At 49.5% G+C, this 21,893-nt stretch overlaps 1 protein-coding gene across 1 annotated transcript in view; it reads left to right on the top strand.

Annotated features, from left to right (window-relative positions):
- ISM2 (isthmin 2) overlaps positions 1 to 21,833 on the top strand; it is a 52,869-nt gene extending 31,036 nt beyond the window's left edge. The window contains exons 2-6 of the mRNA XM_073349293.2: positions 5,540 to 5,803; positions 8,153 to 8,480; positions 12,456 to 12,596; positions 13,408 to 13,485; positions 14,474 to 21,833. Coding sequence (XP_073205394.1) covers positions 5,540 to 5,803; positions 8,153 to 8,480; positions 12,456 to 12,596; positions 13,408 to 13,485; positions 14,474 to 14,991 — 1,329 coding nt within the window. The 3' untranslated portion in view covers positions 14,992 to 21,833. The remainder of the gene's footprint in view (positions 1 to 5,539; positions 5,804 to 8,152; positions 8,481 to 12,455; positions 12,597 to 13,407; positions 13,486 to 14,473) is intronic.
- Positions 21,834 to 21,893: the final 60 nt, after the last annotated feature.

The following is a 21,893-nucleotide window of genomic DNA, read 5'->3' as shown; positions in this document are numbered from 1 at the left end:
GAGCCTCTGTGGTGTCAGACAGAGGGAGCACGAGCCCCAAGTCATCAGGGTTCTGTCCCCTGACCAGAGATGATTGGCCAAGGGACAGGCGGTAGCTGATGGCATGGGGGGGGAGAGATTTATCTCACCCAGTGCCTAACTCTTTGGTGATGCAGGTGGCTACAGATCGGTCCAAGCAACAGCATCCAAAGTCTACTCCCTCTAATAAGGGACATAAGTGACTCAACCTATTAGGAAGAAAAGTCTTCTCTTCCACCTCCCTCCTGTTCTGGATCTCAAATTTCCAGGTCCTTTGGGCCAAATATGATTTTACCAACTATAATAATTTTTTGGAATTCAAGGACAAGCTCCCTGAGGATGATAGGGCCTGCTTCCAGGGCTTAGTGGATGAAAGCAGGCTGGTGGCCAAAATTCCCCCCCAAACCACACTGGAAGCAGCAGATTCTGTTTCTAGGGGGATGGCTACAGCCATAGTTATGAGGAAGAACTCATGGTTGCAATTCTCAGGTTTCCCTGGACAGTTGTGGAGTACCATCCTAAATCTGACCTTTGATACTATCAACCTCTTTTATGAGAAGACGGTGGAGTCTCTCCGCTCCCTTAAAGACTAAAGGTCAATGCTTTGCTCTCTGGGCTTTTACAGCCCTGCCCCTAAGAGAAAACATGAGACAGAGGAGTATAGGGCAAGACTGCCTTTTCAGCCATTTTACCACCATTGTCCTCAGGAGCCACCATGCATGAGACAGCATTTTATAGACCCAGGAACCCAGCCTCTGCAACATCCACCACCACATCATACTCTAACCCCCCAAGCGAAGAGTTTCTTTTGACGGGACTGCTGAGACCCACATCCCCTTACTGATGCCATTTCATTCCCCTCCCCTAATATTTGGAGGCCACCTTATTAAATTTGCAGACACACTGGAGGGCCTTACCTACAGATAAATGGGTATTAGAGATTATTCATGATGGTTATCTGATCGAGTTTCTGGTATCTCCTATTCACAAACACCCTTCTCAGTTCCTTTTAAGGGACCACTCTCACGAGGAGATTCTATGACAAGAGGTGAACTCCCTTCTCCTCAGGGGAGCCATAGACAGAGTTCCACCTCAACCTCAAGGGAAGGGATTCTACTTCCTGATCCCCAAGAAGAATGGGGGATGGAGACCAATTCTTGATCTATGACAGTTCAACTAGTTCATTTGAAAGCTAAAATTTCACGTGAGATTCTTGGCATCAATAATTCCTTCATTAGAGGACTCGTCTTTTGACATGTCATCTACCCAGCTCACAGTGTTCAAAATCAGCTGCCGCCCTTCCCCCCCCCCCCCCCGCACACTACCAACCGTTATTTGTCACCTCTGCCTTTGCATGGGATACTGTGCTGAAACTTGGCCAGTAGGGATTGCTTCTGATATATACAAACCTTTTTTGATTTCAAAGAGACACCCACTCACCCCCACAACTGTTTGAGAAGATCACTGAATTGTTGGGGAGATGTGCTGGGCAATTTGGTGAATATTATTAAGTGACTGGCAAATTCAAAAATTATGTCTGAGGGCTTACTTCAGTCCTTAAAATATTAGGGTCTGGGCATGCTGATATTGCCAGGAGCTCAATGGCCACTGTGTGCAAGATAGGGATGGGGTGGGGGGTGCCCCTGACTAGTTCCTCATTTGAGATTAAGGATGCTAGGAGTGCGTTGTGGTTTGGCATTGAGGCATGGGATGTTGGTAGAATAGCAAAGGGAACTGGTTTTGAAGTAGAGTTACTGAATGTTTGAAATCAAACAGTGAGCATGTTCAGTGCATCAGCTTCTGATTGAAGTGCACCCAGGAGTGTAGGATTTGGGCCATCTGATAGACCATCCCACTAGACCCTAGTGATTCCAGAGGACTTTATGCTTGGTAAATGGGTGAGGGGTTTCTTAAATCTGGCCATCTCTCAGCCCATCAGCTCTTTCCAGGTCTCCTTCAGCAGAATTATGTTAACCCTGTGGGAACCAGAATCTGAATTTCCTGAGCTGGTGAGGGTGTAAAATCTGAACCAGGCAGTGTTGGCCAGTGATAGGGCAGAAGAGTGGGAGTTAGGAGAGCTGGGTTTCTCCAGGCTCTGTCACTGTGACTTCTTGTGTGACGGACACTTCCCTGCATTGTGCCTCAGTTTCCACATGTGTAAAGTGGGGATGATGATGCCTACATGCCTTTGTTAAGCACTTTGAGGCCTACAGTTGAAAAGCCCTATAAAAGGGCTATGTATCACCAGTGTTTTATTGACTTGACTTTCTTGTAGTGCTGTGTGTTACTGTAATACAAGGTTTAACGTACAGTTTGGTGAAAATATAGTGCTAGTGAAAGATGTCCTATTGACAGACCTAGTGATAAGGGTCTCTTTATCCATGAAACAGGTTCATTTTCTGTCACATTACCCTCTGTTGGTGCCTCAACCTGCCCAGGAGGAATCCCCGTAGGATAAGAGTTCATGGCCTGTGGCCTATTCATTCTCAGCCTTTTTGCTGAGAAGGGCTAACTGTGATGCTGACCTTTATGATGTGGATGCTTTTCTCACTAAGAGCTGGACTAGGATATTGCAGGTAGCAAATAGCCCTCAAAGGGTGAAGACATTCACTGACTGATCAGCAGCCTAGGAGTGAAATGCACTCAGACGCTGCGGTGGATTAGTAATGACTTATTCCCAGTGTCTTGAGCCACCTAGTAGGGAAGCCTAGGGTTGAAATGGCTTAGCATGATGCAAGTCACGATCCAGAAACAGAAGGGCTTGAATTCCACAGTGAGCCGCATTGTGGAGGAACCTTGGAAATACTGACGGCACTTCGTGTCTGGTTGGACTTGGCCTTTCCTCTGAGCTGTTTCAGCTCACGGGTGTGTGGTGAATCTTGTGAAATCTATACAGCATCTCCTTGTGGTGCTTGCTCTCAACTAACTCCTGGCCCTGGCCCGCTGTGGAGTGGGTGGTGGTGGTGGCGATCCAGGGGCTGGCTTGTTGCATTTGGTAGGGGCTGGGGGTAGCAGCATTCCAGGGGCCACAGTTTTGCGGGTGAAATCTGTCAGGGGCTGGAGGAGAGAGGCAATCCATGGGCTGGGCTTTGAGGTTCTCCAAAGTGGTTGGAACTGATTGTTCTTTATGTTTTGAACCCAAACCTCAGAGTGTTAACCCCACCTTGGCAGTAGGACCCACCATGCCCTGCTGCTGCACAGCCCTACTGACGTGGTGGGAGAGTTAACTGAGTTGCCACATCTGCTTGGCGAATATAGAAAACCCCTGTCCTGCCTTTCCCACAACGGGATATCAAATCAGAGGGACGGACAGACCCCAAACAAAACCCTGGGGCCATGGACGTCTTAAATTGGAGCCATTGCTTGTCTAGGGCAGTGGGATCAGAGCTGGATCAATTCAAACGAAGTTCTGGGCCAAATATCCATCCTCCCTGATCATTTCTCCAGGACAGAGCAGCGACTCTCCCCACACATGGAATATTCACCCAGAACCTCCCTCAAACCTGTACGCAGGGGCCCATCTGGACAAAGCTGTCGCAGTCTCTTTGCCACAGCCAGCTCCACTCTGATAAACAGCAAAGGGACCAGCAGTGTCCCCGCTGCTCCCTTCCTTTCTCTGGGGGAGGGGGAGACAGGCAGCAGGCCTTTGATGTGCAGGAACAAGCCTGGCCGACATGCTGTATGTGCGCTCATGTGAACCTGGCCTGGCTCCAGCTCTCTTTGAAGTGCTCCAGTGATCAGGATGAAAGGAAGGGGAGTCCCTCCCCAAACCATCTGGCCCTAATTGCAGGTAAAAGTGCCATTCTGTCTCCCTGGTGGGGAGGGGAGCTTCTCCCTCTTCCTTTTCCTGCAGCTACAGTCTGGGCTCATGGAGGGGAAGGAGGGTTTGGTGGTGCCAGGGAAGAGAGCTAGGAACAAAGGGGAATTTAGGCTGGGCATCAGGAAATATCTGCTACCTGTGAGATGCACTAAGCTGGGGAATCAGGCAGGGTGGAAGGCACATAGGTTGGAAAGTTAAATCCTAGACCACTGGAGAACCTTCTTTAGGGAAGCCTGCATTGGTTGAGCGAGGACTTGGGTGCAGAGAGCTTGACAGGTTGTTCCCATCTCCGATTTCTCTGATGCACTGAAGCTTGCAGCCCCTTTGACTTGCACCCTTTAGTCCCAGTGTGTGTCGATCGCAGAGGTTAGTGACGGGGGAACCTGGTTCAAGTGGTTTAATTTGGAGGAGTTAATCCTGCTTCTTTCCAAATCCACCCTTAACCCATCCTGATCTGGAAGCCTCTTGAGAATCAGGCTTCCTGGGAGATGGCATCGGCACAAGGCTGTTTCTTGCTGCAGTTCCCAGACCAGAGTAGTAATGCAGAGGTGAGCACAGTGTGCCTCAGAATAGATACAAATGTCTGCAGAGTGAGAGCAGATCAGTTAACACACAGCTTGAGTCACGAGTACCATTTACAAGTAAGTTATGTTGCTTCATAGTCTGCTATACAGGGGGGCTTTAACCATTCATTATCTGTTTCCTACAATGTAAAATGCAGCCATTCATCTTTAGCAGTTTCTTTTCCGATTGACCTTTAGTAGACGATTTGTTCAAGAGGTTCCTAGAGACAAAGCGAGTGAGGTAATATCTTTTACTGGACCAACTTCAAATAAATTGTTTTCTCTGATACTAGTAAATAGTTTTTACATGGCTGGGTTATCTTGGGAAAGTTTCGCCTCAGTTTAATTCACCACATATGAGTGTTGGGCTAGGTGACTTTGTGACCATTAATAATCTTTGCATTTATCATTTTCCAGCTAGAAGTTTTCAAATCTCGTGCCTCAGGGTGAAAATTGATTGTTTGCAGCAGCTGATCACGGTGGGGGGCGTTTTGGAATTTTTCCTCCATGTAAAATATTGACCAGCTAAGCAAGTGAATTATAGATTTTTGTCCTTCCTCCAAAGAATTTGGTCTCTGACATTGTCAGAAGTGAGGATACCAATCAAGGTGGACTAGCAAACTGGGCAGGGAAATCAAAATGCCAGATTAGATGGGACAGTGTTATAGCAGAGAGGTGCAAATACTGGATTGGTTTCTGATGTGGCAGAAAGCAGGGAAATGCCAGACATCATACAGAGTCATTGCTCTGCTCCAGAGTGGCAAGGATATTGGACTAGATAGGCAATTGCTCCGATTGGGTGCTGCAGGGGTATGTGTGAGGAGAGTGGAATAGATACCCTGGTGGCCAGATCTAGTGTAGCAGTCAATATGTTCTTTGCTTGTATGGCCTGTTTGCTGTCTCAGACCACACTTGGAGGAATAGGGAGATAGTGGGTCGATCAGCCTTGCGTTGGTTCTTAGTAGGTGTGTTTTGGGGACCTGTTTTTTGGCATTTGCAGGCAGCTGCTCACCTCCATAGTGCCTGCTCTCCTGCCCTGTCCCTGGTGTGAGGATGTAGTAGAGTGAGTCCTGAATGGTAGCTGTGGAGATGGTCAGGGTGGGGTTGGAACGGTCATCGCTGCCTCTTTCATTGCCAGGTCTCCACTTCATCTGACACCCGTGTGACGCAGGAAGAGGAAATGCCACAGTCCAACAAGGTTCGGAGCCTGAGGCGAAGCGGGCAGGCTGCACCTCGCCGGCACAAACGCCGATGGTCGTCCCAGCGGGCTGTGAGGAACCAGCCAGTGCCACTCTGGCCTGGTGGCGCTAGCAAGGAGGAGAGCACACCCTTTGTGCTGGACTTACAGAACCTGCCAGGGTTGGCCAACGTTGACCTGAGTGCCCAGAACCCAAACATACAGGTAGGAGCACAAGTCTCTGTCGCTGGCTGGACTAGGGCACTTTGGGCAGGAGCAAAAAAACAATGTGGCTGGATTATGCAAGCATAGAAGCACTTGAGCGGCCGGGGGATGACCTGATTGGGCCGAGGGCCCCATCCATCTGCCGTGCGGTAGGGACCAGAAGGGCCCCCAAACCCCTTCCTCTGCACCATGACAGGACTGATTTCATTATCTATACACCATCCCAGACAGCTGGTCTCAGCCTGGGTTATCGCCAGTGCTCTTGATTCCACCACAGCTTGCTCTGTTGCCAACAGTTTTTAGGGTAAAGTGCCTTGCAGAGGCCAGGGGGGAGTGGTGAGGCACTTCCTGGCGCGTATTGCCACATCTGACAGGAACTCCCTCACTCTAAGAAGCTTGTGCTCATGGGCTCACTGTACATTTCGGGCCAAACTAATGGGGAAGCAGTGGCAGATTTTCAGTGACTGTTACACCCAAGCTCCAGCAGGGAGGCACTGAGATCTGCTATAGCTCCCCATCGTTACGGGTGGGAAGGAATCTGAGTGGAGAGGTGGGTGGGTCTGGAATGGATGAGAGAAGGGACCTGACTCCAGGCTGAAACTGAACAAAGGTTCCATTTGGGTCGGTTCTTATGTTGCCTGGCCCAGTTTGCCCAATCCAAGTCACCAATTTACTGAAACCATGCAATATAAGGGGCTGGGGTGATACATTTTTCCCAGAGTCTTGGGGAAGAGAGGCCAAAATAGACTCCCAGCACATAGGAGCAATGGGAAGCAAACCACTACCATGGTTTACCTTGTATTGTGGGGAGCCTATTGACAAAGTCCCCTAACCTTCCTCCTGCCTGTACAGAGCTGGCACAAAATCCACTGGGGAAGGATCTGTTCAGGAACACCCCCTCGATGTGCTGCAGGACTGGGGGCCCTGTGGGGACTTCATTGGGCAGAGGGGTAATACCTCTAGTATCCGGAATTGCTTTGATCTCCATTTCTCCTTCATCCCTAAAAGGCCTGATTGCTGCCTTAGGGGGGCCCTGGCCGTCAGCATGTGTGCAGGGTGCTGAGAATGTCAGGGGGAGGGCACTGTGGCAGACTGGAACTGGACCCAGGCCTGGGGAGTGCCACAGACAAACTGCACGGTGGGGTCAATTAACCAGATGTTTTCTCTCTGGCCTTGTTTGATCTCCTAATTGGAAACCTTTTGTGTGGGGGCCCCATTTCCTAGACTCTGCAAGGCTGATACCATATATTTTGGCAAATAATCCTCAGGCACACATAAGCCACACCCATTTAGGACAGGAGATGCTGGCATGTAAATTCCAGATCACCTCGGTCAGGATTCTCTGTACTCCTGGCCCCTCTCGCTTCTTTTTTAGAACTCCTCCCTTTACAGCAAGGATGGGTTCATGGACTGTTTCCTAAGGGGATACAAGCACTGCATTTCTAAGAGTTCTAGCCTATGCACTGGCCCTCTGCAGTCAGGAGAGATTTTTCCCAACCCTGCCTGGCTGGGCTAGGCACCCCCAAAACATGTCTCCTGACTGACCTGCAACACCTCCTGCTAGTCTAGCCCTGGCCTACCCACACACACCTCTGCCAATGTACCTCAATTGTTTCTTGCAGCAAACCCTGCTATTCGAGTCCTGGGTCCCTCCTACCAGCTGTGCCAGGCTGAGTTTTGTACTGTGGAGGAATGTCTGCTTGCAACTAGGTTGAGATCCACGAAACTCACTGCTCTAGTGATTCAAGCCAGAAAATAATCTTGGCCTCTCTAGGAGTGTGGCTGGAGTTTCAGCCCACCCAATCACCACAATGCTGGTCCTGCTACTTTCCATTCCCAGAGCAAGGGCCTAGCTAACCTCCAGGGAGATCTTACTTCGTAGCACCCATCCCATTACTAAACTGCCTCCTCTCTCAGTGTGCGGGGGCTGTTTCTATACCTGGAGGATTATGTTGCTTGACCCCCTGCCTGTCTCCGGCACCTCAGTGTGCTTCACAAACTGTTTACCAAACCTGCACCTCCCCTGGTCTCCTGGGTTGTTCTTGTTTTATGCAATGTGCCTCTCGCTGCCTCCAGACTCTGGGATGTCAGGTTTTTTTAATGACACATTGGCGCCATCAGCTGTGGAAGGAGTCTAGCAGGGCCCGGCACTGTATCCTGCAGCATACCACAACCCGGCCAAAGCAGGAAACTAGTTGGAATGTCTAGATCCTGAGTAGGAAGCTATTGGACCAACAGGAAAATCCTTTGTTGCCCTTTAAGGGAGTCCCCGGCAACTGAGTCAGGCAGGAGCCCTGGCTTCAGTGCTGGTCCCTCCCTTATCACCTTGCCTCTTGTCTGGCTTCCCAGGTAACCATTGAGGTGGTGGATGATCCCCAGGCTGAGATAGAGATGGATTTGCTGAAGGAGACCAGCAATGACTGGTCCCTGACCTCCTCTGAGTGGTTGTCCCACAAGGACCTCTTCTGGCCCCTCTTCTGGGAGTATACGGATCCCACTGAGGAAGAGGAGGAGGACGAGGATGACAGCTTGGACAGAGAGGAGGAGGAGGAGGAGGAAGATTATACAGCAGAATATAAGGAAGAGGAGGAGACGGTGCTGAGCGGAGTGGGAGGCGACTGGGACCAGAGGTGGCCGAGTCAGAAGAACTGGATCTTCAAGGAAAAATATAATTATGGTGAGTCATCCCCTGCCCCTCAGCAGATGCCCCCGAATTCTGCAGTGACCACCTCCCTGCCCACAAGGGGCTGGATTCCTATTAAAGGCATTGGGTGCATCCACAGGGCAGCCTGTTCCAGTGCAGGGATGTCAGACAGATGCAGCTTGATGGATTTGCATAAATCTCAGCTTTTGTGTTTTAAAAAAAAAAAAAAAAAAAAAGGAAGTTTCTAGCCCCTATGGTTGTGAAGGAAACTTTCCAAATGGAACCAAAACAGTGAAGTCTGCCTGAGTCTGCAGACAGCCTAGATAAATAACTCAGAGGTGTGAACTGAATTCCCAGCTGATTGGATTGCTAATGCTAAAGCCTAATGAGTACGTATGTTCAGACTAGAAATAAGATACAGATTTTTAATCATACAGGTAAGTAGCCATTGGAACAACTTACCTAGGGATGTGGTGGGTTCTCCGGCACTTGAAGGCTTTAAATGAAGATTGGCTGCCTTTCCAGAAGATATGCTGTAGCTCAAACAGCAGTTATGGGCTCCATGCAGAAATGAGGGGGCAAGGTTCTCTGGCCTGTGTTGCGCAGGAGGTCAGACTAAAGGCCCCTTCTGGACTTAACGGTTGTGACTCTATGACCGTTCGGTGTCAGCATTATCTATCTCATGGCTGATGGCTCTGACAGATAGAATGGGGCAGGGGGTGGGAATGAAGTGAGCAAGACTGGATGTGGCATTAAGGTAGTGAACAAATAATAAATGATCTGAAAGATGAGTTACGACAGCAAGGCTGTATTCTAACCTTGATCCTGTGCAAACCTCCACTACCATCAGTGGGAGGTGGTTGTGGATAGGGGACTGTGCAGTCCTAAATGTATATCCAGCCCATGGACCATCAATAAGCATGGAATGCATCCCTCCCCACTGAATGAATTTGAACTCTGGTGTAATGGTTAGCGCAAGAAGACTGGGCACCACGACTCCAGGGTTCTGCTCTCAGCTCTGAGAGAGAGCGTGCCAAGGTGGGAATTAGGGCTCTGGTTCTATTCCTGGCTCTGGGAAGGAGAATGGTCTAGTGCAGGGGTTCTCAAACTGAGGGTTTAGGGATACTAAACTGGGAGGAGTGGTAGATATGCTGGAGGGGAGGGATAGGATACAGAAGGACCTAGACAAATTGGAGGATTGGGCCAAAAGAAATCTGATGAGGTTCAATAAGGATAAGTGCAGGGTCCTGCACTTAGGACGGAAGAACCCAATGCACCGCTACAGACTAGGGACCGAATGGCTAGGCAGCAGTTCTGCGGAAAAGGACCTAGGGGTGACAGTGGACGAGAAGCTGGATATGAGTCAGCAGTGTGCCCTTGTTGCCAAGAAGGCCAATGGCATTTTGGGATGTATAAGTAGGGGCATAGCGAGCAGATCGAGGGACGTGATCGTTCCCCTCTATTCGACATTGGTGAGGCCTCATCTGGAGTACTGTGTCCAGTTTTGGGCCCCACACGACAAGAAGGATGTGGATAAATTGGAGAGAGTCCAGCGAAGGGCAACAAAAATGATTAGGGGTCTAGAACACATGACTTATGAGGAGAGGCTGAGGGAGCTGGGATTGTTTAGCCTGCAGAAGAGAAGAATGAGGGGGGATTTGATAGCTGCTTTCAACTACCTGAAAGGGGGTTCCAAAGAGGATGGCTCTAGACTGTTCTCAATGGTAGCAGATGACAGAACGAGGAGTAATGGTCTCAAGTTGCAGTGGGGGAGGTTTAGATTGGATATTAGGAAAAACTTTTTCACTAAGAGGGTGGTGAAACACTGGAATGCGTTACCTAGGGAGGTGGTAGAATCTCCTTCCTTAGAGGTTTTTAAGGTCAGGCTTGACAAAGCCCTGGCTGGGATGATTTAACTGGGAATTGGTCCTGCTTCGAGCAGGGGGTTGGACTAGATGACCTTCAGGGGTCCCTTCCAACCCTGATATTCTATGATTCTATGACACAAGGTTATTACATGGGGGATCGCGAGCTGTCAGCCTCCACCCCAAACCCTGCATTGCCTCCAGCATTTATAATGTTGTTAAATATAAGGGGGGTTGCACTCAGAGGCTTGCTAAGAGAAAGGGGTCACCAGTACAAAAGTTTGGGAACAACTGGTCTAGTGGCTAAGATTGGGAGTCAGGATGCCTGAATTCTGTTCCCAGGAAGCACGGCCTGAGAAGGGTGCCAGCAAGGGCAGGTGCAGCCACCTGCTGCTGCCCCTACCTGGGTTTGTCAGGAGTGGCATCCATGAAAAAGCCTGGGCAGTTAGAAAAGGGGAAGAAGGGGGCACTTCAGGGAAGGTTCAGGGTCCCCTGGTGTTTCCACTTCTCCCCTACTCCCCGTGTCACAGTGGTGGGGACTGGATGCAGCTCCCTCCAGAACTATCCAAGAGGAATCAGATGTGCCTCTCCAGGGCTCACTGCTGTGCTGTGAGCAGTTCCTCAAGGTACTTACCATATGCATGTGCTCTCACCCTCTCACATTGGGCCAATGGGAAATCATCATTGAATGGAGGTGTTTCCAGTGGTTCTGCAGGAATTGGTTCTACACGCAATGCTATTCAACATTTTCATCAATGGTCTGGAAGGAAATATAAAATCACTGCTGATGTACTTTGCGGGTGACACAAAGATTGGCAGAGTGGTAATTAATGATGAGGACTCGGCAGTCACACAGAGTGATCTGGATCGCCTGGTTGGCTGGGCCCATTCAAACAAAATGCCTTTTAATACAGCCAAATTCAAAGTCATACATCTAGGATCAAGGAATGCAGGGTGTACCTACAGAATGGGGGACTGTATCCTGGAAAGGATTGACTCTGAAGTGGATTGATGGGTCATAGTGTGCAAGCTCCCAGTGAAGAGGACTAACGCGACCCTGGACTGTATATACAGCAGCAGTGTGTAGGAGTGGGGAGGTGATTTTGCTTCTGTGTACAGCATTGGTGAGACCAATACTGCATTCAGTTCTGGTGTCCAGATTTTTAAAAAGGATATTGATAAATTGGAGAGGATGTAGAAGAGTGTCACAAAAGTGATTTGAGGGCTGCAGAAAATGCCTTGGAGTGAGTGATTAAAGAGCTCGATCAGGTTAGCTCATCAAAAAGAAGATTGAAGTGACTTGATTACAGGGTAGAAGTCTCTTCACAAGGAGGAAATACAAGGTCCTTAAGAGCTCTTCAGTCTAGCAGAGAAAGACATCACATGAACTGATGACTGGAAGTTGAAACTAAATAAATTCCATGTAGAAACAAGGAACACATTTTTAACAGTGGGGGTGATTACCCCTGGAACAAACTACGCAGGGAAGTGATGGATTCTCTATTTTTTGGTATCTTCAGATCAAGACTGGATGCCTCTCTGAAAAATATGCTGTGGCCAAGCACAAACTATTGTGCTTGGCCAAAGCCAAGATTACAACAGGGTTCAAAAAAGAACTAGATAAATTCCTGGAGGATAGGTCCATCAATGGCTATTTGCCAGGATGGGCAGGGATGGTGTCCCTACCCTGTTTGCCAGAAGCTGGAAATGGGCATTGGGGGTGGATCACTGGATGATTACCTGTTCTGTTCATTCCCTCGGGGGCACCTGGCAGTGGTCATGGTTGGAAGACAGGATACTGGGCTAGACGGACCTTTGGTCTGACCCAGTATGGCCACTCTTATGTTTCTTATTGGGCTCAGTGCAGGGATAGCCGAGTGAAGTTCTGTGGCTGCTAATATACAGGAGATCAAACTAGATGACTTCAACTTTAAAAATCTGTGAATCTGTTCAAGTGCTCTCCTGAGTTCTAACCAGCTCCCCTTTAGAGACCAGCTCAGGAGGGCAGGACTGGGGGAGCTAGGAGCAGGATGATATAGGTAGAAGGAAGCCAGCAGGGTAGTCCAGAGCAGCTCTAGGCTTCATTCCCATCTGGGCTTTGCACAAGGACTTTCATGCTTTGTCCTTCTCTTGCTGTCCCCAGACTATGAAGATGAAGAGGAGTGGAGCTCTTGGTCCTCCTGCAGCGTGACCTGTGGTAGCGGCAACCAGAAAAGAACCCGGTCCTGTGGTTATGCCTGCACAGCCACCGAGTCGAGAACCTGCGACCTGTATCGCTGCCCTGGTGAGCCTCTCCCCTCCTATTGTACACCTCGTGCTCCAGACAGAGCCACTTCTCTGCCTCCCCTAATGCCTTAGGGGGCCGTTTCTCAAACTCATGTGCCCAGTGGGGCCTTCCCACAGCAAGATCCTGTTTCTGCTAGGGGGGAGGTATGGATTCCCGGCTCAGGGCAGGAGGGTCACTTGAGGAATTTTCCATCTCCACAGGGCAGGGAGAACTTTATCCCTTTTTAACATGATGAAGGGATCTAGGTGGGACTCACCCCAGAAAAGAAACCCATAGGCCAAATCCCTCTGTGGTCCTTGGCCTGCCTCCTAAACCCTTAAAACACTCAGCTTCTCTTGTCCTCTGTTTGGATACTGGCTAGTGCTTGAAGAGGTAATAGTTTTCAATTTTTTGATCTGAGCCAGTAAAAATGGCTGGTTCTTTCCATCATGAAGAGAGGGCGTGGCTTGTCATTCCATAATCAGCCGTAAGTAGCCCATGGATCATAGATCTGCTGCCTACCTTCAAAACTCAGTTACATATGAAGCCTGAAATCCTCATTGGAAGTTTAGTGAGAGCTGGTTCCAACCATCAGGATCCATCACAACCAGCGATCTTACACTCCCTTAGTGTTATCCTCTTTGCAGTACCATCCCGTTGGTCTTCTGTGCATAGGGGTAGGCCACCGTGAAGGTAGGGAAGGGGCAGGCAGAAATACAAGGGTCTGATGCCCAAGCCCAGCCAAGACCGCTGGCCCATCCCTGGAAAGGGATTCATTATCTCTGCGAGGTTCATCTTGGCTATTTGCTTGTATGTTTTATCTCCGAAGGAGCAAATGGGGAGATGGTCTTCACCACTGACGAGACGCCATTTGAGGGTGAGAACACCACAGAGATGTTCAACTCAGGTCAGCACATTTCTCATCTGTACATTAGGGCCCTGGCAGCTCCTAAGGGATTTCATGGTGCAGCACCCCAAAGAGGAGATGCTGCTACCTGGATGGGAGTGTTCTGCCAAGGGGTCCAGGTTTTGGTGGACTTCACTGAAATATCCACACAGGCATGAAATGTTGTCAGCCCTCTCCACGTAGGGACCTAGGCATTAGCATGTGCCAGGCACGCTGTTCTGATAGAGGGTGCTGGCATGGTGCTAGGCATTCCACTCAAGGGTGGCTTCATAATGGGAAGGGTAGAAATGCCCCAATGGAAGTCCCACCCTGAAGCAAGATTTAGATTTAATGCTCCACACACCTAGGTGCTTTCACAATCATATGAATCTATGGCCCTTTTCCATGCTACAGCTATACTCATGTTGGGAAGCCCAGTTACAGCACAATGGACTCACAGCCTGGTTACAGTCTGGTTCCATTATGCAGTGAAGACAGAACCTAACCGAAGTCCCTGAGACATGTTGAACTTTGAGACAGTGTGAAGCTTTAACAAAGATTATAGGCATGGGTAAGGTCCCATCTGCACTGACTGTAGCGGTATGGACACGACCAATGACTGCATCATGTTCCTGTTGATGATTTCACTCTGCCATGTGCCTTCCTGAAACAGATCAATGGCCCAGCTGCTCTAGTAGCCTGTCTCCAACAGTGGCTGGTGCTGGATGCTTAGAGATTATGCAGAGCCTACATTAAGCACCTTGCTGTGCAACAGTATCCCATGGAGAGAGATTCTTTTCTGATCCCCATCTCTTGATCAGCTGTTGCCCTCAAGCACAGGGGTGGTTGTCGCTGGCAATCTCCTCCCCTGGTACCAGCTCCTCCATGGAGGCTATGGTGATTGTTAGCCCAGCTGTTGTGGTGTAACTCCATTCCCAGGGCTGTGGCTGGACCTCAGAGAGGTACCCACTGGGTGGGGAGGTTGCTTATACTTGTTTCTCTTCTCCAGATGTGGACAGCTGTGAGAAGTGGCTGAACTGCAGGAGCGACTTCCTCACCAAGTATCTGAGTAAGGTGCTGACGGATTTGCCCAGCTGCCCTTGCTCCTACCCATTGGAGGCTGTTTACAGCGCTGTGAATCTGCGGGACGAGGGCCAGGGCAAGAACTTCCGCTGGCGAGATGCCAGTGGGCCCAAGGAGCGACTGGACATCTACAAGCCCACGGCCCGCTTCTGCCTGCGCTCCATGCTCTCCTTGGACAGCACCACGCTGGCCGCCCAGCACTGCTGCTACGATGAGCACACAAAGCTCATCACCCGGGGCAAGGGGGCCGGCGCCCCCAACCTCATCAGCACGGAGTTCTCCCCTGAGCTGCACTACAAGGTGGACATGCTGCCTTGGATTCTGTGCAAGGGGGACTGGAGCCGGTACCATGCTGTTCGGCCCCCCAACAATGGGCAGCAGTGCGCTGATAACCCCACTGAGGAGGAGTACCTCTCCCAGCTGCAGGAGGCCAAGGAGTACTAGCAGAGCTTGGCTGAGTGATGGGAGAGCAGGATGTGGCAGGTCTACCACGTAACACTCCAGGAGCACCAGGGGGCCTGTCTCTCTCTCCACTGCAGTGAGGGCCCGCAGGCCACAGAGGCTCTGGAGTCGTCCTCTGCTTGTCACTCCCTTGGAAACAAAGCAGTCCGGGGGAGAGGCAGAGCGTTTGGCCTTACACGCAAGCTCCCTGTCGGTGCCAACCACAGGGATTGGTTTTAAATCTATCTTTTCATAGTGGCATCCCAGTTTCTTTCCAGTTTCTAAGGGGCCCAGGTGATCCTTGCTGCCTGATTGGTCCCAGGGGTGCTGTTCTCACTCTAGCTACTTCTCTGTGGATAGCACAGGATCCATGCGGGTGACAGCTAGAGGCAATGGAAAGCAGCGGCCTCTGAGGGTGGGGGTGCATAAAGGGAAAGAGCACAGCTCCTGTTACTTTTCTATGAAGTGTTAAGTGCAGTCTCACAAGGAGCTCAGGGGTTTATGGTGAAACATTCTTGGCTTCTGTTTGCTTCGTGTTGCAGCTGGGCTGGTGGAGTTTAATACACCAACCAAAACTTGCTGTTAAGGCAAAGAGTTAGCAGCTTTATCAGAGACATCCGATCAGGCAACTGTATAAACGCCTGCCTTAGCAGGTCCTGGGTCTCCTCTAAAACCCGGGAATGGATCCTCCCAGGAGAGGGCTCCTCGTGAGGAGTACAGGGTGGGGTATCCCCTGGATCTTACAGTTCAGACTTGGAAAGAAAGAGACTGGGAAAGGCCCACGTGGTGTTCCCTTGGCTCTTGTGGCTGGGGAATGGGGTAGTGATGCTGGTGCTGGGAGCTATGTGAAAACATGCCCTCTTCACAGAGCTATTGAGAATAATAAGGTACACCTGCTGCCAGGGCCAGGGGCAAATAAGGACAAACAAGATCTGGTCTCCACCCAGAGGGGAAGGAAAAGGAAATGATCCAATATCTGTGTTTAACACCTTGTCCTCACTTCAAAGGGAATGGGATGGGGGGATTGGTAGAAGTCGCATCAGCAGCCTATATGGACACCTGGATCTCCCTGGCAGGTCAGCTCTCCTGGTGCGTTGCAGTGTTGAGGAGTGTCTTTCCATCAGATGGTACCCACCCACTCTCTTCCCCAGCTCTGCAGAGTGTGGGAGGCAGTCCTGCTGTTTGTGTCTTCACAACGATGTGCAGAAAGCACCCAAGTCAGAGGGATCTCTCTGCAAGCCCAGACCCTGCCAGGGTGACCAGCTGTGACCAGGGCTTTTGCCTCTGGGGCTGACCACTGGTTTTGACACTGTAAGACCATGTGGAGATGGGAGCTAGACTCCTGCATGTGGATGCTTGCACCATTGCTGGGTTTTTCCCCTGGAGAGGCTGCAGCCTTAGCCAGTGTGTCTCCATTGTCATCACCCGCCCCCCACCCCCCGCACTGGGGGAGAGCGAGTGTGATGGACTAGGCCACTCCCTGCAAGTTGGCATCTGGTTAGAAAGAGCAGATTGGCATCCGCTCTGTTTCTCTCTGGGCACCTTCAAGGCCAGGTCCCCTCTCCCTCTCTCCCCATTGTCCCCAGTTATCTACTAGTCCATTCCCCTGCGTTCCTGCCTGCCCAGCCATCTCCCGAGCTTTATCCCTTTCTTCTAGCAGCAATAGGGATTGGAGAATGTCTGGAAGAGCAGCAGCTGCTGAGTGGGAGGCGCTGGTGTCCTGGATAGTCACTCCCCGCCCTTGCCCTCAGCATGTTTTCATTTCCAGGCTCTTGGGGTATGGTCATTGATTCCAATCCAAGGTTCCCATCCTACTGGGGCGAGAAGCAACATAGGACCCAGCCAAAGGTGCCTGCTTCACCCTCCTGTCACCTCGATTAAGAACTCACCGACCAGGGCCCACAAGCCTCTCATGGACCTCTCTGCTACTGGGGATGCTCTCTTGTGGCTGAAGCCCATCCTGTGGCCAGTTCCTGTGGATTATTTGAGGGAGCTGAGGTATGACCCATCCCCTTAAGGTTCTTGTGCCTTGCCCACTGCTGACTGACAAGTGCATGGTGTGCTGGGTCACAGTGTGGCAATAGCAACATCTAGTGGCCCCCTAGGGAAATGGCAAATGTCATTCCCCAGGAGAGCCCCAGGCCCAGCATCTTACGAGGGGTGTGGGGTCCAAATAGGTGATGGGAATAAACCACTCATCACTGGGGGGCAGAAATGTCACTTCCTTCCCAAATGGTATCTTCTGCCCAACCCCCTGAAATGAGGCAGCCCAACCCCACCTCATTAGGGAACCAGCAGGTATGGCTCATATATGCTCTGTCCCTCTGCTTCAGGCTCACTGCTCTGCCTAGGCACCCTCTGTCCATGAGCCGCGGGGCTCGTGAGTCCTGTTTCTATCCATTCCTGCCCAGGATCTACTCTAGGAGTGAGTATAGTGAGGTGAACCATACTCTGGTAGGTCCCAAGAGCTGTGCCACCCACCTCCTTAAAACTATAAAAAAATACATGGACACAAATTGGACAAGGTAACATCAGGGACAAGGTGAGACGTTCATCTCCTATGACAAAGGAACCATGTCAAGTGGTTTAATCCCCAAATCTGACCCAAGTAGCTGGGGAGGAAAGACCTCCAAATGCTCAGTACTTTATTTTCTCTGTCCATCATACCCCCCATTGCCGAGAATTGAAGGAACTCTGTTTTCCTGACCCTAAAGCTGTCACAGAGAGTCTACCCAGTAGGAGTGCAGGGTAATTACTTGCCCTACATCCAGAGTGGTGTCATTTCCAGCGGTGGCAATCTGACAGCAAGACAGAAGTGTAAGGAAACAGAGCTGGCTTGTCCAAACTCAGCTGACTGCAGGCCAGGGAGAACTGGGATTTGACTAATGCAAAATGGATACAAAGTAGAAGAAAATGCACAGAATAATTGTTTCTTTAGCTCATAGTCTGCTGCTCTCATTGACCCCCATTGCATGGGTGCCATCCTAGTGGTTATCTTGAGTGTCTCCAGAATGCCTACTCACATGGCTTGGTGCCTTGCCCTGGTTTTCCAGCTCTCCCCAGGTCCATGTTGGCCTATGGTAGCTTCCAGCACCCAACATTCCCATGGTTTTGACCAAGAGCCAAGACTCAAATGTCTCTTCTGCTGCCTCCCTCGGGGTCTTTATTTCTGGGCACCCAGCAGCTTAACCCAACAGGCAGAAGTTCAGATCATTCTGAATAAAACAACATTTATTTGGCAGAGGAAATAAAGAGAAAATCAAGGGAATCTGACAAAGAATAGGATCATGGCCATTGAAGGATCCTTCAATTCATGCTAAGATTCCAACAAGCACAGCTGGTTAATCAGACTTTGCTGCAGAATATTGATCAGTCAGGATAAAACCCTTAATTGGCAGAAGGTCTGTATAGCTGATCACTGTGCATTGTTTCTCTCATTGTCCCAGTATCTTTCTCCAGGGTCAGGGAGCATCCAGTCTGTCAGCTCTCTCTCTCTGACCCTTCTTGTAATCGTTGAACCTTTCACTTCTGGACCATTGTGTTCAGGTCATCAGTCACCAGGTGGGACGCTGTCACTAGTGAAACAGAAACCAGTGGATTTGCCAAGCTGCCACATATTGGATTATTATTGTTTAATAATTATAGTTCCTTGATATGCACAGACCCCGATTAGCATGGGAGCCCCATTGTGATGAGCACACTGCAGACCTATATCCAGACCTGCCCCAGAGAACTTATAGGCTACGCTGACAAGTGACATATGAAAGGTGAAGTGAGAGCTAGAGACAAAAAGACATTAACGGTAGATAAACAAAGGGCCAGCTATATTCTCCCTGTCCTTTAAACCATCGCTTGTTGGCTGGTCTCTTATCGACTTTGTGACAGAAGTGGGTCATAAGGAGTTGAGGGCAGTGGTCGATGGATCAGTTCTGGGACAGCATTCTATGTGTAAGGGCAGCATGGAAGAAGACTTGGAGATATTTGTGTGTGAAGCAGATGAATGGGCGGATGAGGTTGTCAGACATTGGTGAAAGGAAAAACACATTATCCCTTGTCATTCACCAGTCTCTCTTCTTATTGCCTCTTGCACATCAAATGCCATTGGCCCACTTCAGAGGACTCTTGATCTAATGTAATGGGAGGAATCTTTTTAGTGTCAGTACACAGTCTATCTGCTTCTTAAAAACATGTCCTTTTAAACCTTGCTACCTTTCAAAAAGGTACACACCCTCCTAGGCGGGGTCTTCCCATACATCCCTTCTGAGATGAGGGCTTCAGGATGTTCTCCAGCTTCTTCCCTAGGCTAAGATGCCACTGAATAAGTGACCTCCTTATAGTAAGGTCCGTTGCATGTTAATAACATCCTTACTCATGGTTACTCTGAATTTATCAACCTGCATAATCCCAGAAATGATGCTATAATTCCTGTAACACACACGGTTCCTATCAGGGGGCTGGTGAGAACTTTCACAGGAAGGGATTGCTGTTGAAACCTCCTGGGATGTTGAGTTGCTATTCTGCCTCCCTGGTTGAGGACTTCAGGAAACATAGACAAGAATAGAAATACGAGGGGCAAGAAGCAGTGCTTCTCCTCACACAAGCACCTTACCCACCCAGGAAGCTTTATTGAGCTACGCTAGGAAGAGCAGATGTTTGGACAAAGGTTTATTTTTATATCCTAATAAACAGATTGTTGAGCCACAATTATTAGAGTTCTTTGTCTCCACCTCCCTTAATTATAATGTTTATATATATAATATATATATATATATATATATTTCTTTTACTCCTACCAAATTGCATAAAGGGGGATTCTCCTGCATTCTGACTTGCAATAAAGCACTTTATTTAAAATGTATGTGTTGTTACTGATATTGTTCAGTTGTGTTAAGTTGTATATTGCTGAGTGGGTTAGTTACATTTTAAACAGAAATGGTGTTGAGTGCTGCATAGTTTGGGTCCCTGTTCATAGCCGGATTGTAAGGAGCCAGACACATTTGCTGACTTCCTTCTCGTTCTATTGTTTGTGTTTCATAGGGATGGGCGAACCTCAAATAGCTCAGACCCGAGATACAACCACATGGTTCAGATGCTGCTGTGAACCTTGCAGGCTGCAAATTCCAGGTGCTCACCCTCTCCTGGAGGAAGCCCACAGCAGCCTTTCCTGTGGCATTTTTGGCACTCCTGTGCCCAGCAGAAATGGGAGAGAAGAGAGGGTGTGGAAACCAGGATGCCTTTAGTTGCTTTCCAAATACGACTGGAATTTTCAAAACTCAAAGGCTTGTGTTGGGAGGGGCAGGGGAGGAAGGATGAAGACAGGTTTTCATTTGAGCTGGTTCGTCCATCCCTAGCATGGTAATGTTTGGTTCCCTTGTACAGTATTTATTGTTTGTGGTGGTCGCAGTCGCTTAAGAAATGGGAAAGTAATGCTGGTGGATGGGGCTGCACTGTGGAGCTGTGTTGTGTATCTGAACTGAGAGCAGAGGCTTTACCGAAAGAGAAGCAATAGTGCCAGACGTCTCTTACCAATAAAATGTATTGTTATTACAAGGCAAGCTTGTTAGCTTGGTCTTTGATGGTGGAAAGCCCAGGAGTGCAAAGGGATTTGATCTCTTTGGGCTCCTGAGCATGAGACTGCAGCCTCACTTGTGCTGACCTGGATCCTGGCTTAATTGAGAATACCCACTCTGGTTTTAAAACTGGATTTTGGAACTGGTTTTTGGAGGGTGTCCCTCAGAAATCTCCTATTTCCCCTTCTCATCCCTCCTAGGAGAACTGGGTAGAGAACATGGAGTGAGCAGAGTCAGTGTGGCCCAGTAGATAGGGCACCAGACTGGGGGTAAGACGACCTAGATTCTGTTCCTGACTCTGCTGTATACAACTAACAACAAGAATGACACGTGCTGCTGCCATCCCAGGCTGGGGCTGAATGTGCTGGGGTGGAGGTGGGTGACTTGACTGTTGTGTGCCATCTGGAAAGTGCTTTGGATAAAAGATGCTCTCCCAGTATCATTACCATTAACAATGTGGTACACGAGATCTCGGAAGCCACAGCCTGCTGTCAGAGAGAGAGGTCATCCAGGCCCCCACTATGGAGGAACTATCCGCCCTAAGAGGGGACCATCAGGGTCAGTTTATGAGAAGGCTTGGAAATGATGTAGCAGTGAGATCTCTGAACTTCACCTTCCAAGGTCGTGGCTGTGGATGCTTCTATACTGTACCTAGCCTGGTGGTGTTTGAGGGTATGTCTACACTACCAAATTAGGTTGATTTTATAGAAGTCGATTTTTAGAATTACATTTTATACAGTCGATTGCGTATGTCCACACTAAGCGCGTTAAGTCGGCAGAGTGCATCCTCACTACTGTGGCTAGCATCAACTTATGGAGTCGTGCACTGTGGGTAGCTATCCCACAGTTCCCACAGTCTCCGCCACTCATTGGCATTCTGGGTTAAGCTCCCAATGCCTGATGGGGCAAAAACGTTGTCGTGGGTGGTTTGGGGTACATGTCGTCAGTCGCCCCTCCGTCCTTGAAAGCAACGCCAAACAATCGTTTCACGCCTTTTTTCCTGAGTTACCTTTGCAGACACCATACCATGGCAAGCATGGAGCCCGCTCAGCTCACCGTCACCGCTGCTGTTGTGGGCAAGTCTCCTGTGGGGGCTGCTGTGATCCAAGTAGCCAATGCAATCATTGGCATTCTGTTATCAAGGATACTGACTCTGGGAAATATGCGGGCCTTTTTAGATTTTAGGTGCATCATATTCCTGTCCTTTGTTGCCGGTGAAGAAGTCTTGCAGCTGTACATTCCAGTCTGGTCGGTGCTGTAACACCCCGTAGCACTTCTGTGGTTGACACATGTAACAGCTCCAGGGCTCTTGCTCTTTTGCCTTGGCCGGGGTAC

The sequence above is a fragment of the Lepidochelys kempii genome, chromosome 6 (genome assembly GCF_965140285.1).
Source record: "Lepidochelys kempii isolate rLepKem1 chromosome 6, rLepKem1.hap1, whole genome shotgun sequence".
Classification (NCBI taxonomy): Eukaryota; Metazoa; Chordata; order Testudines; family Cheloniidae; genus Lepidochelys; species Lepidochelys kempii.
The sequence above is the reverse complement of the archived record's forward strand: the minus strand, read 5'-3'. Positions and strand labels throughout refer to the sequence as shown.